Source organism: Lepidothrix coronata, unplaced genomic scaffold (genome assembly GCF_001604755.1).
Source record: "Lepidothrix coronata isolate B3197 unplaced genomic scaffold, Lepidothrix_coronata-1.0 Scaffold1, whole genome shotgun sequence".
In the NCBI taxonomy this organism is placed as follows: domain Eukaryota; kingdom Metazoa; phylum Chordata; class Aves; order Passeriformes; family Pipridae; genus Lepidothrix; species Lepidothrix coronata.
In genome coordinates, this window is record NW_016690181.1 from 16114472 (window position 1) to 16131147 (window position 16676).

Here is a 16676-nt window from a genome sequence, read left to right on the forward strand (position 1 = left end):
GTAGTCTTTTTTTTATTTATTTCTCTAATTTAGGTGGGACAATGAGAAAGTAAATTTGGCATAGTATTCATATTTGTTAGTAATCCAGCAGATGTTGACTGAAGTACTTGCTTTAAGGAAAAGCAAGGAACTCTTGTCTGCCTGTGAAGGAAAACTTGATCTTGTGCAGAACTGAAGATGAGGCAGCTGGAGTGAGCAAAATGTCTTGGAGGGTCAGCCTTTGTCTGTTGCAGAAACTTCTTTAAAAAAAAAAGTCTTCACTTGCTTTTGAAAAGATACATTACGTTGATTTGTTTCCCAGTCGTGGACAGGGTGAAAACTATGCTGTGGCCAAATAAGCATTATTGTTCCAGGGAAGTGGATCCTTGACATGTGTATGGAGTGTCTGCTGGTACAAACGTGCTTGTAGAACCCTTGAACTTAAAGCTTGATGTCTGTTACAGGTGACACAAGAGGAAGGCCAGCAGCTAGCACGGCAACTTAAAGTAACCTACATGGAAGCCTCAGCAAAAATCAGATTGAATGTAGACCAAGCTTTTCATGAACTTGTCAGAGTTATAAGGTATGATAACTTGAGACAAGATAATTAATGTCCCTATATTAACGGATAGCTACAGGAAATGTATCAAAATGCAGTGGGAAATCTGCCTGCTGTTACCTGTAAGTTTTGACCAATGCTCTCCAGTATAAAATATTCCTGTGTATTGGGAAAAATGTTTACATGAATCTAATATATATGTGAAAGATAATTTTGTCACCTTAATCTCTCAGATTTTATTGATCACCCAGTCAGTAAATGTAATAAACTAAATCCCTCTGTAAAAAATTCTCTTAAAAAAAACCCCAAAAGGTGAATTCAAAAACTATCACTCATTTAATCAGTAATTTGTGTGTAAAAAGGAAGTCCATTCCCTAAAAAAGTGTAAAAAGAAAGTGTTAAATACAGTAGTTATGTTTATTTACCTGAAAATGATTCTGTGAATTTAATTTGAAATACCTATTTCCAGGAAATTTCAGGAACAAGAGTGCCCTCCTTCACCAGAGCCAACACGGAAAGAAAAAGACAAGAAAGGCTGCCATTGTGTTATTTTCTGAGAATCCCAAGAACCAAGCTATCAACTGCCAGATTATTTTTTTTCTCTCCATCATTTTACATCACTTCTGGTATTGGTCTAGCCTTATTATGTGCATGTCCTAAAAGTGGTCACCAGAATAGCCTTAGTCCAAGAAGCTGGCAGAATAGTTCTTGAAGAAGACTCGGTCATCCTGGGGCAGACTTCAAACCAAAACACTAAGGCTGCTTCTCTAATACCACAGTTCCTTCCTTCTCTCCCTTCAGAGCTTGCACCTTGTGGAGTTTTATTCGCAAAGGAGATGAAACAAAACCGTGTAGGACAAGGTGTTGAAGTGATGCATAAGTTGTCTCTTGTGAATTAATTTATTTTTACTTCTGACATTTCATTAGCTATTACAGAGACCTATATTGAAGTACAGAGAATACTTTTTAAAAAGGGGGTGGATTGGCTTTTTTTTTTTTTTGCCCTCAGTTAAATTAGACTTGAGTATTCAGCTAGCCTTAAGAAATCTACACTGAATTTCATTGTCAGCTAAAATTTTCATCTCTCGTTTATGCTGCAGTTTTATTTTGGTGGCCAAAACAGTCTACTGTATTTATTTCATGAATCCAGAACAGCTACAGGATGATTACTGCTACTATTAGGATATGGCCAAATACCTGAGCTCATTCTGGATTGAGGCATTTCAGCTTAAGAAATTTCACATTATGTTTGAAAACAAATTGTGTCTTCCTTTGTATTTCTGGGTAAGGGATTAAGGAAAACTAAATTGTAGCTGTTTTTGTTTCATGTGATATAAAATTGAATTTGATCTTTCCATTGTCAGAGATGATTAAATGTTTTTGCTATATACTTTTATACATTATTTTCTTATCAAACTAGTTAACAAGTATTTTTATATGTTTGTAAGCAAATATGCTTTCACAGCATAACTTGTGTATATGTAAAGATGAGTATTTAATTCTCACAGTTCACTTTTAACTGACAAAATGTGGGATTTGCCAAACTGTGGTAAACTACTCCTTACCTTTCCGGTTATACCCAAGAATGGCCAATTATGTGCCTGCCCAGCACACCCATAGAGTAAAATCTAGTGTTGTCTTTTAATGAATTTCAGTATCCCTTACTAAAGACTGACCATTATGTGAATTATTAAACTGTAAGACTTTTAACTGATTGTTTAGTTAAACTGTGGATGGTTGTTTAATTTTGAGTTCTGTGGATTGTGTTTAAACAATTCAAGAGTATGGTCCCTGATATTGAAATACTGAGTGGTATTGCACAGTTGTCACCTTACTGAATGTGTCCAACAGTTCTTTGAAACTTGATTATTAAGCAAACCCTTGTATAACTTCAGGTGCTAGAATTAAAGATGATCTAACCATTACTGGGGGGTAAGCACACTGCCTCTTTCTGACTCTCTTCCAAAACCTGAATTTTTTTTTTGGGGGGGAGGGACGTGATGGAACCTGGCTAGGGGATAGATATGCATGTCTGCACAACCTTTTCTTCAAGCTTGGAAGTAAAGAAAAGCCATTTCAATTTAAGTCATGACAGATGATAAAAGCTGATGTTTGTTTTGGCTTGGAGTATGTAGTCAGTGGTCCAATCAACAATTCTTGTATATTCAGGTTATGCTCACTGTCAGGTGCTCTGCCATAAATCTGTACATGTCTCCTGAGGAAACAGGACTTAAACAAGTTCTGTTACATTTACAACAGAAAAGAATTAAACCTTGAAGTAGTGCTGGTGCCAGGCATTGCAGAGGAATTTAAGGGGTTTTTAATATAATTTAGATTAGTTTGTGTAATGCAGTTTTGAGAGAGTGGGTAGCTTCCTCCCCTCCGATGGATTTATTGGTTGATGAAAGGCTGCTTAGGAGGAGTGTGTAGAAGATTCGAACAAGAAGTTACAGTGGGAGCACATTTGGGAGATGTATTGCATTTTTCAAGTCAAATGTAAGAAGTTACAGCCTGTAGCAAACACCACGTGTTTTCTCAACTATGTAAAGCCTCTCTGGAGTTATGTCACTGAATGTGTGATGTTAGAATGAGTTAAGACAACAAATTACAAGCATGCGTGTTGGGACTGAACTTCTGAGGTGCAAATATCTTTAGGTTTTATCAGTTTTTTCCCTTTTTTTTTCACTCATGGTAGAATGGTTTTAAGTAATAGATTTATATAGATAAGTCTTTTTTAACATGCAACTTGTAATTGATAGAGGAGGTGGTAGCGCCCCACACCTTTGCTCTTCTTCCTGCAGAGCTTTGAGGTGGTTGATGCTAAGCAACCTACTCCTGCTAAACCACATTGTAAACATGGTGAGCTTCACAAACAAGTTAAACAAAAGTGGAACCACCAGCAGCTGCTGTGGAAGTCTGCTCTAAGTTTATTAACTAAGACATGTGCATGTGCTTTTTAAGGCTTCTGTTGGAGAGAACGTACAGAAAATTCTCTCTGTAACGTTGTCATCTGTTTTTGAGACTGATTTGTATGTGGCACACTAAGGAGATGTAAATGTAGGCATTTTGATCCTACTCTTTAGACTTGAAGCAAATATTTAGAAAAGTAATACAGATTTTTGGCCAGTAATGGTGATCTAGGTGGTTGTGAGTTCAAAACAGCTTAGGTATTTCAATGATTTGCTTTTCTGATTGTTGTACCTGAAGATAATGGTGAAAAATGATACTTCTGGCCCTAGTGTGGAGCTTGAAAAATACAGTGGGGATCTTGTCAGTCTTTCTAAAAGTAGTAGCCCCTGTCCACATGCCTTGGATTAGTTATGAATTTACAACATTACCACATTGCTGTAGGATAGAGTTTAGCTGACAACCCAAGAGAGAGCTTCTTGTGCCTTGACCTGGCAGAAGCAGTGCTTAAAGATTTGTCACTTATGTTTGAAGTTACTTCAGTTCAAGGCCACATCCATAAATCCTTTGAAGTTACAGTTCAGGAATCTGGAATGCTTAAAATGTACCCAGAAATGACCTCCTGCTCTTCTTAAAACACAGACAACGGTTGGGATCTGTGTTTCAAAGCACAAAATAACTCTTTCTGGAATCTCACACTGCTGAAGCTGCTACTCCACTGGATGAGGTGGATGGTCCTACTCACAGGCAAAAGCTTTTATTTGTGCATTTGGACAAGTTTTATGGGTGGTCCAGAGTTGGGGAAGAACTACTTCCATGTGAGTACTCTAGTTCCTTATGCCTGTTGTGGTTAATGTATTTGCTTTCTCTGACCTGGCAACTCTTCTCCATCAGTACTCACATGTGAACTACCATTCAAGGGAAGAAGACCATTTCCAAAAGTATTACATCACTTCCTCTAAAACCTGCTCTTTTTTTGTGACATGGCCTGACCAGGGGTAGTAGAGCCAGTGATAGTGCTGATAATTATAAATTTGACTTTGTGCAGAAAGGAGATAAATAAAGTGCAACGAGTTGTTCAGTCTGTTTCGAGCCAGTTGCACTGGGCATCTGCCTGAGCTGTCTGCTGCTGGTCATTCTTTCTGCTGCAGGTTAGAACTAACCCAGTGTGGTAAAACTGCAGGGTTGTGCAGGTACATGAAGTGGATGATCTTTCTACCAAAAGTTGTTTTGCCCTGGTGCAGCTTGAGGCCGTTTCCTCTTGTCTTGTCACTGGTTGCCTGGGAGAAGAGACCAACCCCCACCTGGCTCCATCCTCCTTTCAGGTAGTTGTTGAGTGTTGTGAGGTCTCCCCTAAGCCTCCTTTTTTTCCAGGCTAAACACCCCCAGCTCCCTCAGCTGCTCCTCATAGGACTTGTGCTGCAGCCCCTTCACCAGCTTTGTTGCCGTTCTCTGGACTCGCTCCAGCACCTCAGTGTCCTTTTTGAAGTGAGGGACTAGAACAGGACTCGAGGTGCAGCCACACCAGGGCTGAGTACGGAGGGACAATCACCTCCCTGGTCCTGCTGGCCACGCTATTGCTGGTACAGATGTAACATACCCTGGCCATGCCCCATCTCTTTCTGCAGAAGTAAAGCTACTGTCTCCCCCCTCCTTGCACAGACAAGCGTTGTTGGTGCTGTAGAAGTGCTGCATGTTGGCTCTCGGGCAAGAGGCCATCAGATAAATGCTCGAAGTGAGCCTGGCTGGCCAGTGTAGGAGCATGAGATGCGCTGTTGTGAAAGGGTTAACAGAGCAAAATATATTTGGAAGGCGTTAACTCCCACTAATGCCAAGGAAAACTCTGACTTTATGCATGGCCTTGTGGTTAGTCATCATTGATAAAATTCAAGTCTAGATTCAAACAAAAATATTAGCTAATGCTCTTCTGACATCATTTATGTGACAAGATTTTACCTGTGGCGTAGCTGTAGTTGTCATTGACTGGCCTTGCCATGTAATCTGTTACAAAACTTTGATGAGCTTATTCCAAACAGAATATTTTTGAAGTCAGTCACCACAAGCCCAGCACTGCCAAAAATTATCTGCACTTATTATTTAGAAGTTTGTTGCCTTGAAAGGATCAGGAATCTGCTAAACAGGAATGCATTTCTTCCCTTGATTTAAGCATGGATTTTGGAAGTTGGTTATCCTCATGTACCAAAACCATGTTAAAAATACCCTGTTAAATAGAATTTAGGAAAAGAATCAAGCTGGAAATGTGGGGGCATGGTCATGTTTCCCATGTTGCTGCACTGACCTACAGCAGGGCAGCAGTGTTTGCCAAAAGCTGAAGGGCTTAAAGTTGTCGAGGTGGGCTCTTGCTCAGAGCATCCCAGATGATAAATGCAGTGCTTACCACTCTCTAAATGTGACTTCTTCTGCCTTGCCTACCTGGCTCTCCTGTAAAGCCAAGTTAAAACTGCAGGCTTGAAGCAGGTTCTAGGTTTTGCCTGGAGATGAGTAGAGATATGTTGAAGGTCTTAATCCTAATGTTGTGTGCACGTGGTGTAAGGCCAGAAAACTTAGGAATATTCTTGATACTCAAATATTCTTGTGGAACTCTGACTATGGAAACAGTGGCATGTAACAGTTCAGGTGCAGGAATGAGGATGGGTAGTAGTTGGAGTAGCCTGTAGCTGAGAAGACAGAGCTTTAAATCCACAGGCAGTGGATTAAACTACAAGGAGAGCTTAATACTTAGAAACATTGTGATTATGTGCTAGTCTTGCTTTCTGCTTGCTGTACTAGACTTGTAAGACTGCAGTTAATTTGGAGAGTTTGAGAGACTCCTGTGGATTAAATATAAAGGACAGATCTACACAAAAGCTAAATTACATTAATGCATGTAATATAATTAGTCATGTTCCTCAGCCAGCCAGCAGGTAGTATGTAGAACTAAATGCATTGCCTTGTTGCTGGAAAGCAAATACTAGCCTGTTCAGCTACTTTTTCAGCTGGATCCTGCTGCAGTTAGATACACCATATTTGGTACTCAGTACTCTGTAGTGACTTCATAAATTACTACATTTTTAAAAAATGCTTCTGGTGTGAAAGTATTGGAGAGAGAGAAGTTACCAAGGGGAATACAGGCACTAAAAATGCAAGTAGAGGCAGTGATGAAACCTCTTGGTTCGTTGTCTCTTAGTGCTAGGCATGAATTAACACATACTAGAGACAGATTTCACATCACTTAAACTGAATTGAAGAGCAATAGCACAAGTACTCTGAATGTCCAGGGATCTCTTACGGGCCACCACGAGATGGCACCAGGGGCAGCCCTACGTGCAGTTAGTTGCTTTCACCGAAATCCCTGTACAGAGTTAAAGTGCCTATTTTTACAAGCAGGCTAGGAATGAACGACGAGAACCATAACAAAGCTGTTGATCTATAATTAGACGGGGCCGTGTGTCAGGGCTAATTCAGAGGAATTTTTGTCCATGAACTCTGTAAAATCTGTATGGTCAGTAACTGGGGAAAAAAACCAATGATTTATAAATAGTGGTTGTGAAGAAATTGATGTGAAAAGCAGGAAGGATGTTTGCAGTCTAAAACATTAGATGCATGTTAATTAAAATATTGTACAAGTTCTTAATTTCTTTATAGTTTGCCCAACTTTTTCAGTTGGTGACTGTGCTAGGAATACAGGAGGCAAAGGAAAGATGAGTAATATTTGTATATCACTAGTAACATGTACAATTTGCAGTCAGAAAGTTACGTATAAACACTTCATGTTCAGCTAAATAATACATCTACATGATGATTGCTGTTAGCATGACAAAAATGTAGTCCCTCATCTAGGCACCAGTGCTGGCATTTCTCTGAGGAGTGGGGCAGTTGCTTGACTGTGGTGCTGCCATTTGAAAGTGAATCAGCACTGTAATGCTTTTCTTTTTTCTACTGCAGGTTTCAGGCAACACCTGCCATGACTTTCAAACAGAGTAAAAGTTCATGTATACTCCAGAATTCCTCCTGCATGCTCTGAAATCTGCCCGTCTCTCAGTGCCTCTCAGAAGAACGTCTGCTTGTCTGACTGTAAAAGGAATTCTTTCCTATCTCTTGCCTCATGAGGCTCTGCTGTTCTGTCTTGAGATGATTTTTATTATTTGTGAATAATGAAGTGCCTTAATGAAAGCATGGAGTACCACACTGGCTCTGTGAGCTGATGCTGCTTGTTACACAGCTGTCCCTCTTGTGCAAAAGGCTGGGTTTTGGTGATTCTGAGGGCTGCAGTTTCAAGGCTTTGTAAAGCACTCTGTGTTTGCTGTAACTTTCTGTTCCTCCCTAACACTGCTTTCAAAATATCTATTTGGCCATTTGTGTTTCTGGGAAATGGAAGGGCATACCTTGTGAATTCAGAATGTTTTGGTACTTTTTTTTTGTCTTGTGGATTCCCAGTGTGCAAGCTGTGCAGTGAAGTTGCTCACTTCTCTACTCCAGCTGCCTTTTTAAAAACAGGTCATCTTAACTTCTTGCCTTTTTTTTTTTTTTTTTTTAATTAAAAGGCAGTGAGACCTCTCCTGTTTATCTTACTCTTGAACAACCAGCTTGAGATCATTCAGCTCCTCATTTCAACAGCCAGCTTCATGATGCTGTTGGCATCTGCCGGGGTCTAATACCACGTTTTGTTGGTTTTGTAAGGTGTCTGGGAAGGCATCTGTCACTGCCAAGTTCTAAGGTCTGGGCTCCACCACTTCTGCCAGAAGCTGCTCTGTGATGATTTCTTCCCGGCAGTATTACTTGTAGTGTCTTTGAAGGGCTCTGAATTTGCAAATAGGGAATACACACTTGTTTCCCATGTGTAGTACTAGAGCAATGCCTTAGAACTAGTATTTGACTTCTTCATATTACTAGGACTGAATCTGACTTACTCCTCCAGACTATTCCTCAGACTATTCCAGGCAATTCCTCTCTTTGTCTTTCCAGAGTTAGGTATGACTCGTTGGATAAGGAAAATGGGGAACTGTTGCTGGGTTATTTAGGGACAATAGACACAGTACCCAGAGCCTTAACTGCCTCTTGACCAACCAGGTGTCCCAGGTCCATGTGAGAAGGTAGAATGAGGAGAAGAGTCAGGAGTAGTGGATGGGCTATCAAGGCAGGGGTTACTTCTGAGGGCTCAACCCATCCAAAACCACAGGACCTGATGGGCTCTATCCAAGATGGTGAGAGAACCTGCTACTGCCCTCACAAGGCTTCTGGGACATCTTTCATGGCCATCTTTAATGGAGATCAGGGAAATTCCTGGTGACTGGAGGAAAGCAAGTGTTGCACCCCTCTTCAAGCGAGGCCTGGAGAGCAATGTGGGGAACTGCTGAGAGTCAGCCTCCCGTCTGTGGCTGGCAAGTCACACAGCAAGTCCTCCAGGAACATGTTTCTGGGCATATGAAAGAGAAGTGGTTGGGAATGGTCCACATGAATGCACAAATTTACTGGAGTCCCTCAAACCTGACCGCTAGGATGGCCTTCTGTGATAAAGTGACTGAATTTGTGGACAAGGGGAGAGAAGTGTATGGTTTTTACCTCAACTCAGCAAGGCTTTCTCCCCACATATTTTTGTATCAAAGTTGGGATGTTGTGGACTGGGTGGATGGACCACCAGGTGGGTAAAGCACTGACTGGTGGATTGGGGTCAGAGGGTAGTGGTTGGTCTCTGTGGGTAATGGACTGGCCTGTAGGTGGAGTATGGTGACAAGAGGAGTGCTGGATCTAACCTCTCATCTTAAACATTTTGTCAGTGACCTGAAGGAGATGAATAAGTGCACCCTTACCGTGTTTGCAGATGACACCAAACTGGGGAGAAACGGTAAACTTGGGCATGGAGCTGCTGGTGGAATGGGTCAACAGGAGCCTGTGGAATTTTACAAGGACAAAGACAAAGCCCCTTTTAAACCCAGAGTTTTCAGTTAAAGCATCTTAGAGCTTCAGCAGAGCAGAGTGCCTGTGACAGACGTGGGGGGCAGGTTTGCACTCAGGCACGCCAGGAAGGATGAGGTTGTACTGGACCGTGGTGGCTGCCAGGGCAGGCTGGGCTTGCATTGCTTGTTCCAGTTCATCAGAGATCCAGAAAGAGGAAACCAGCAACTTGGAGCGGTGACTTGTGCAGCCAATGTGTCTTAGGGGGGTAGTCAGGTACCTGTGTTATATTTTTTGAATGTGTTAAATGCTGCTTCCCGTTGCAGAGAAGTTGGTTGTTTCTGGGCAAGAAGTAGCTTGTTGAACAGGATGACAAGGAGACAAACAGTGAAGGCTTGCAGCTCGGGTGCTTTATGTGAACCATGAAACTGGTATTGTAGCTTGTGTGCAGGACAAGGTGCTTTGCTCTTTAATTGTGGGCTGCTGCCTGTGAATGAGAAATCAATACGTTACAAGGCGAGCAGTTTAGTTTCCAACTGGTCACCTGCCAAAAGATTCGGCTACTTTACTACCCGCATGTGGATCCTCTGGAATAATGCCCTGCACAAGAGCAGATCTTTGCTATGGTTTTATGGTCTAGTGAAGGATTTTGCACTTCAAAACTCTTCTCAGCCGGAGCAGGATCAAGTGACTCTTTTCCCATATCTGGAAATTATATTGTTCATTTCAGAATGTTAAAAACCTGGAAAGTGTATTCATGTTCCAGGATGAGATCTGTCATTGTTTCTCACAAATCCCCTGAGATGTGGTAGGGCTGACAGATGCAGGGAGATTTGTTGGTGCTTTTTTGCCTGTTCTACTGAGGATGACATTTTTTTATCCTTGGAGATGTGGTGGCCACTTCATTTTTGGCTTGTGTCACTATACTGAGGTGACAAATTCCCACTTTCCAGCAGAGGGGACAGCCTCAAGTATGTGGGTGTGTTTCTGGATTTCATTGTAAAATCTCAAATTAACTTTTTTATATTTTTAAGTACTTCATGTTCCATTTTCCATGATATTTAAACAACAGTAACTTATTTTGTAAGCTTTAAAAGTTACTTTTTAAAGGAGTAAATTTACTGATTTCCCCCCGCCACCCTCCAGACTCTGATCTATAAAGCCTAAGGAGCCCTGTTTTTAAGCTTCTGCTACTGAGTGTCTTCTCTAGCAGGATGTACAGTTGCTTTATGGAAGAAACTCTTTACTGGAGCGTGGTGAGGCAGTGGAACAGGTTGCCCAGAGAAGTTGTGGGTGCCCCATCCCTGGCAGTGTTCAAGGCCAGGTTGGATGGGGCTCTGAGCACCTTGGTCTAGTGGGAGGTGTCCCTGCCCATGGCAGAAGGGTTGGAACAAGATGGTCTTTGAGGTCCCTTCCTACTCAAACCACTCTGTAATTCCATTCTATGGTTAAAATTCCCCAGATTAGAAGCCAGTCAGTGTCAGTCCTTGTTACCGCAGGGCTTTAAGGACAGGACTGCCTGGCTGGCTGCTTATCCACTGTCTGTGGTAGCTACAGAAATCTGCGGGAGCATCAGTATTGTGTTCAGGGACACAACCAAACAAGGCATTGACAGTTTGCCTCTGAATGCTGAAGCTGGCAGGAACCAGGGAGGAACAGGAAGGGGAACAACGTGGGTAGTGCAGGGCAGGGATTTAAAACCTTTACTAAGACCTGGTTTTGTAGTGGGGCTGATGTCGCTCCTGGAGGACCCCATGGTTTAAACATGATCCAAACTGTCAGTGTCCCACAGGATGGATGGAGGCAGACAGGGCTGAGCACCAGCATCTGCCCTTGCTGTAGACTGTCCTTTAGTCTAAACCTCATCATTGCTGTGGGACATCCTCTGTGCCCAGTTGCCTCCCTACCTGGAGCTCTGTCCCAGCAGTGAGGACATTATCCAGTTTGATTCTTCTGGAGAATAGTGTGCAGGAGTCAAGTGCTGTCTGTGAGATTCCTGGGGAGCACTTGGCACCTGTGGGAGCTTGGGAGCTTGAGGGACAGAGCAGGGTCAGCTGAGGGGCCTCTGCTATGTTACAAATACAGCTGCTCAGTGCACACCTCTCAGGGTGTGTGTGCTTCAACCTAGCTGCAATGAAGTCGTTAGGCTTTTCTGATGCTTAGGTTTTTACTTCTGTGCTTTGCTGGATGATGTGGACTGTTGTAAGCACAGTCACTCTTTTATCTAAGCCCCTTAAAAATATATGTATTAAAGATTACTGTGGTTTCGTTGAACCTGAATTTCTATTGGTAAAGCTAGGAACTTCTTTCAGAGATAGGAGGGTGGGAGTCCACAGGGAAGAATGCAATATAAAAATCCCTAGCAGATGGTGACTGGAATTGAGCTACTTAATTTTTTCTGTTTTTTTTTTTTTTTTTCTTTGATGAAGGACAAAGATAACTTTTAGTCCTCTAAATCTCAGGAATAATTCCTTCATAGCCTGTTTCTGGAGCTGAAGCATCTGATATGGCTGCTGGATCTGAGTGGTGGTTTGGAGTCTTGCGTCACTCGCCTGTCTTCGTGCTGCCTTCTCAGATAGTGTGCCCGTGTACAGCCCAGTGCCGTGAGGGCCTCATGACTAACAGAAACAAAACTTTGGGAAATACAAAGCCTTTATGCAGCAAGCACTGGTGGGTACGTGCACTGTGTCAAATTATCTGTGTCTTTTCCCAAAGAGCAGTGCTGCCAGCTGACTCTGGGGGCTTTCAGGGCTGACACAAGCTGCTACAGCCTGAGGGAAACACTGAGGGGCTGCTAGTGTCCCAAAGGAGGGGGACGTGGTTGAATGGAACATCAGTGTCCACAACTGCTTTGTACCTTCTTTAACACAAGGGAAATACCGAATGGTCGAAGCAGGTTTTGTGTTTCAGTTTATGTTTTTATTGATTAACAGAGCAATACCTCACAGAAGGCCACTATGCTCACCCATCAGCACAGTCTCATATTTTATGTACCACCATTTATGTACATGTGGGAAATCAGGAAATATTTGAGATGAGTAGGAGATGAAAGGAGCTAATGAGCTACTAAGAGATTGCCTTAGCAGTTAGCACTGTACAGATGGAGGAAACCAGCATGCTGTCCTTTCAGTAATATGATCCATGAGGAATACGGAACCTGCTAAAAAATGCAGATCAGCACCCACGCTGCTATGGACTTCCTCTGGTTTAGTAATTATAGTATTTTCTACAGAGCAAATATAGCATATACATTATGTATATATATATATATAGTAAATACAGTATTTTCTAGTTGCTTAAAAAGGAGGAAGAGGTTGAGGTCCCATGAGTGCAGTGCCAGTTCCTTATATTTGTAAAGAGAGGGACTTTGAAACCACCACAAATGGCATAGTCAGGTCTCTAAACACTTCCTGGCAGAAGATTGTCAGAGGGTTGGGTTATCCTGTGGCTGTGTAGGACTCGAGGGCGTTGCAGTGTGTGGGGTGCTGCAACAGGACTCCGGAGGCTGCAGGCAGTGGGGGTGTCTCCTGGAGTTTCTTGGCTGCTGTTGGGAAAGCTGTGCTGCTTCAGGTTCCTTTCTGCAAGATGTAAATAGTGATGCTGGCTTCTTAGTAAAGTGCCTGGAGACTGACGAATGAAGCTGTTTATTATATCAGGAACAGTGTAAAATTATAATGGCTCTTGGAGGCAATTTTTAGAAGCTGCATTATCCCTTGAAAGGAAGATGAAACACAGAATTATGCCAGATGCTCTTAAGGATGTAAATACTCTCTTTTTCAGACAAAATCGTTAAGCCTAACTTTCATGAGCTTTACTTTGGCAGAGTAATATGAGGGCATGTGGAAAAGCAAACAGGCGCATTCCTCCTTCCCTAGTTTCCCTGCATAAAACATTATGTCATCCAAGGCACTGGCTTATGAGTCCCCAGCACAGATGCCAAGTGGCCCAGAGTTGCCAGTGCTCGTCCCATTGGTTTGTGTCTCTCCTCATTTTAACTAACCTCTCCTCTCTGGTGCTTTTGTGCTGTTGTCTTCTGCTGTGGTGGAATATAGTTTACCCTGCAGCTTGTCTTTGCTATTTTTTTTTTCCTTTAAGCTGTGTTTTTTCACAGGCATCTCATGCTTCTTGTAAAACAGCAGAGCCCTTGTGAGGATGTAGGCTCTGCAGTGCTGTTCCTGAATCCCTGGGCATGCATAGCATCTCACATTGCTCCTGGTCAAGTGGTGCCAACGCATAGTCAAGATTCTTAATTCCTGAATTTGTCCGGAGCAGGTGTGAGAGGCTCTTGCTTGATGGACCTCACTCAGGGGTGCACTCAAACCCGAGGGTCATTGTATTTGGGCTTAGGTATAAGCCTAAGAGGGGCCCAGATGTTTGTTCTGCAGGGGAATGCACGGATGTCTACCAGGTGTGAAAGGGTTTGTAACTGATTTTTGAGGTTTTCCTGTAGCTGTCCTAAAACACGTCTGGTTACTGAAGGAAAACATGCGTGTTTTGTTCAATCCAGCCTGACTTCGGAGCTGACATGCAGGCTGGGTTATAATAGTCTCCTGCTGATAACTCGTAAATGTCACCCTGGCACTGTCCCCCGGCTGCCTGCTGGAGGCGGGACAGTGTTTGTGCATCACGTGATGGTGATTTTTCTGAAAAAACCCCGTCTTAAAATGGTACTTAGGGGACCAGATCTCCTCTGTTCTCACTCTCCTTTCATCTTCTCCTCACCTGGAGACTGGCTGGTCGGAGTTTCAACGGGGCAACCCCCCAGGAGGAGGAAGGGAGGAACTTCTCTGTAGAAGCAGCAGGGAAAGGAAGGGCGTTAGTGCCCCATTCCTCCTGTGCAGGTCCCGGTCTCTGGGCACTGCCTGCAGACCAGGCAGCATCGTCCTCTCCAGGCAGCAGCCCCAGGGGCTTGGAGAAATCCTTGCTTGCGTAAGCACTAATTAGCACTGCTGAAGGACTCGTAATCTCATTGAGGAATTGTTTGGGGTGGTGGCTGGAAAACGGCCTGAGCAGTCCTGGTGTGGGCAGCTGCGATCCCGCTCATAGGAGGGGAGATCCTGGTGATTCATCCACTTAGCAGGTCCGTGCTGGTGCTGAGGTTTTGGAGCAGGAAAGTCGATGCCATAGTCTGCTCTGGTCAGTGCCTTTCTGGCTGGGCAGAACAGAGCACTGTCTGTGTCTCTACAGAGCTCACCTCTGGACTGTAATGAAGGGACAGATTCTGCAGCCACAGACACCCGATGATGGAACAAATGGTTGGTCACAAACACGATGTTTTGCTGGGAAAATTACTGTCTGGGCACGCCAAAATGTGCACTTAGACCCCAGAGTATTTCTAGAATACCTAATCTGAGTTGTTCTATGCAGGGTTCTTGACTTTCTGCTGTTAAACCTGTTAGGCTTCATCCAGTGACTCAGCAGGTAGTTTATCACTTGTTTGCAGCAGGGTATGTGCCAGCATGGAAATGCAGGAACAGCCTGTTTGCTTCAGCCCTGCTGCCAGTTCAGTTTCTGTGGTATTTCGACAGCTCAAGCCAATATTCCAGATCACTTTAATTTGAGTGATAAGGTCACTTGGCATATACTAAATACCTGAAAAAAAGGAAGGTTTTGTGTTTTCTTGGTGCTCAGTTCCAGTCTTTCCCCCAACTAGCACTGGGATGGGCACTCTGTCGGGCAGCCTCTCAACAATTTTAAGATCTGAAATTCTATGCTCCAGTACTCATATGTTGTAATCCAGAAGTCTAGCCCCTTGCTTCCCCCACATTAAACATGCTTGCTTTGAGATGTCCCTGTATCTGCAGTGGTCAGAGGGAATTTCTTGAAACAGGGAGCAGATGTGACTCAGTTTGGATGTGCGTAGATGTGGCCGTGCACAAACACGTGGTGACATGAGCCTTGCAGCGCTGGGAGCAGAGCAGAACACATGCCAAGACAACCATTTATCTTTCTGACTGAATTCCAGCATGGATCTCATTTTGTGTCTCTTCACCTTGCATTAGCTTATGAGTTCCCCAGCTTCCCCACTGAAGCCTTTTTGGAAATTTCAAGTTCGAAGTGATACTGTCAGCAATGCAGGTTGTGAGGTCGGGGGGCAGAAGTGGAGCTGGCAGACTTGCAGAGGAAAGCCACAGCTCTGCACCAGGAGCTGGAGGTAATCACAGTTAATCACAGGCAAAGGCTTCACTGTCAGTCATTAGTGTTTGTTTTGAAATAGTGAAACAAGAATTGAGAAACTCCTGAGCAGGAGAGTTGGGAGATTTTTGCATTCAGGGAGTTTGTCAACCATATGCAGGAAGCAGGGAGACAGTTATGTCCTTGGCGGCTAAATCTGCTGTCCAGAGTGTTTTACTGAGAAGTCTTAGACCACTGTTTACCTGCAGCGGAGCAGTGGAGACCACACTTGGTTTTATTCTGGAGCACTTCTTCTCCTAGTACGTGTGTGAAGGGATACCCCGATGCAGACACAGGCCAGTTGTCCAAGCACTGCTCTGCCGAAATGGTACTCTGTTTATGTGTGGGGTTTTGGTTTTGGTGTGTTACTCATCTGGAAAGGCTGTGTTTGCCATGAGGGTCAGTGGGGTCAACCCAAAGCCCACCTGCCTCAGCATGCTGGGACAAGATAATTATGGGGGTCTCAGCACGAACCACCATGGTTGATGTTCTCCTCCTCAGTGCTTTGGTCCAGGATGGTGAGAAGGAGCCTGAGGTGCCAGCGAGCTATGCTTCTCTCATGTGGAGAGGAGAGCCCATAGTCCAACAGCCAACCTGTGCTCCTTGCTTTTATTGATGTGCCTTTAAGTGTTTGCTTCTGACAGAGGCTTCTCTGGGATACAGGGGCTCACCAGGGTGATTTTCAGCTGCTCCCATGTGAAAAATGTTGGCTTAAGTAATCCAACAGGCAAGTAAATGGTGAGGTTTCAGTTTGCCCATTTACAATTGTCTCGATGGTAAGCAGAGCAGGTAGGTGGAAGAGATGGGCTGTAACTCCCTCCTTTTCAGATGGTCCATTTCATTCAAGTCACTCAGTGTGGATTATAAATAAGATAAATGGGAATGTGCTGCCTGTACATAACAGCATCTGTTACAGAGGTTGGGATGACAGACTTGCAGGGTATATACAAGGAGCAAGGCTTGAGTCTGGGCATCTTAAGTGCCATTCCAAGGAAACCTGATTGATGTTTTCCCTATTTGAAAGTGTTGACAAATATCGCCCATATTCAGGAAAGGTTTGATTTGAGTTAAAAGTGATACATGAAAAAAGCTATTAGGCTGGTTCTGCCTATCCTGATGGGAAGGCATGAAGGGTTTGGCCTATTCACCCTCTGAAAATGAA

The 16676-nt window shown here is 43.5% G+C and overlaps 1 protein-coding gene across 1 annotated transcript in view; it reads left to right on the top strand.

Annotated features, from left to right (window-relative positions):
- Positions 1-2474, top strand: part of RRAS2 (related RAS viral (r-ras) oncogene homolog 2) — a 44020-nt gene extending 41546 nt beyond the window's left edge. Inside the window, exons 5-6 of the mRNA XM_017813393.1 lie at positions 444-562; positions 1008-2474. Coding sequence (XP_017668882.1) covers positions 444-562; positions 1008-1095 — 207 coding nt within the window. The 3' untranslated portion in view covers positions 1096-2474. The remainder of the gene's footprint in view (positions 1-443; positions 563-1007) is intronic.
- The last annotated feature ends 14202 nt before the right edge of the window (positions 2475-16676 follow it).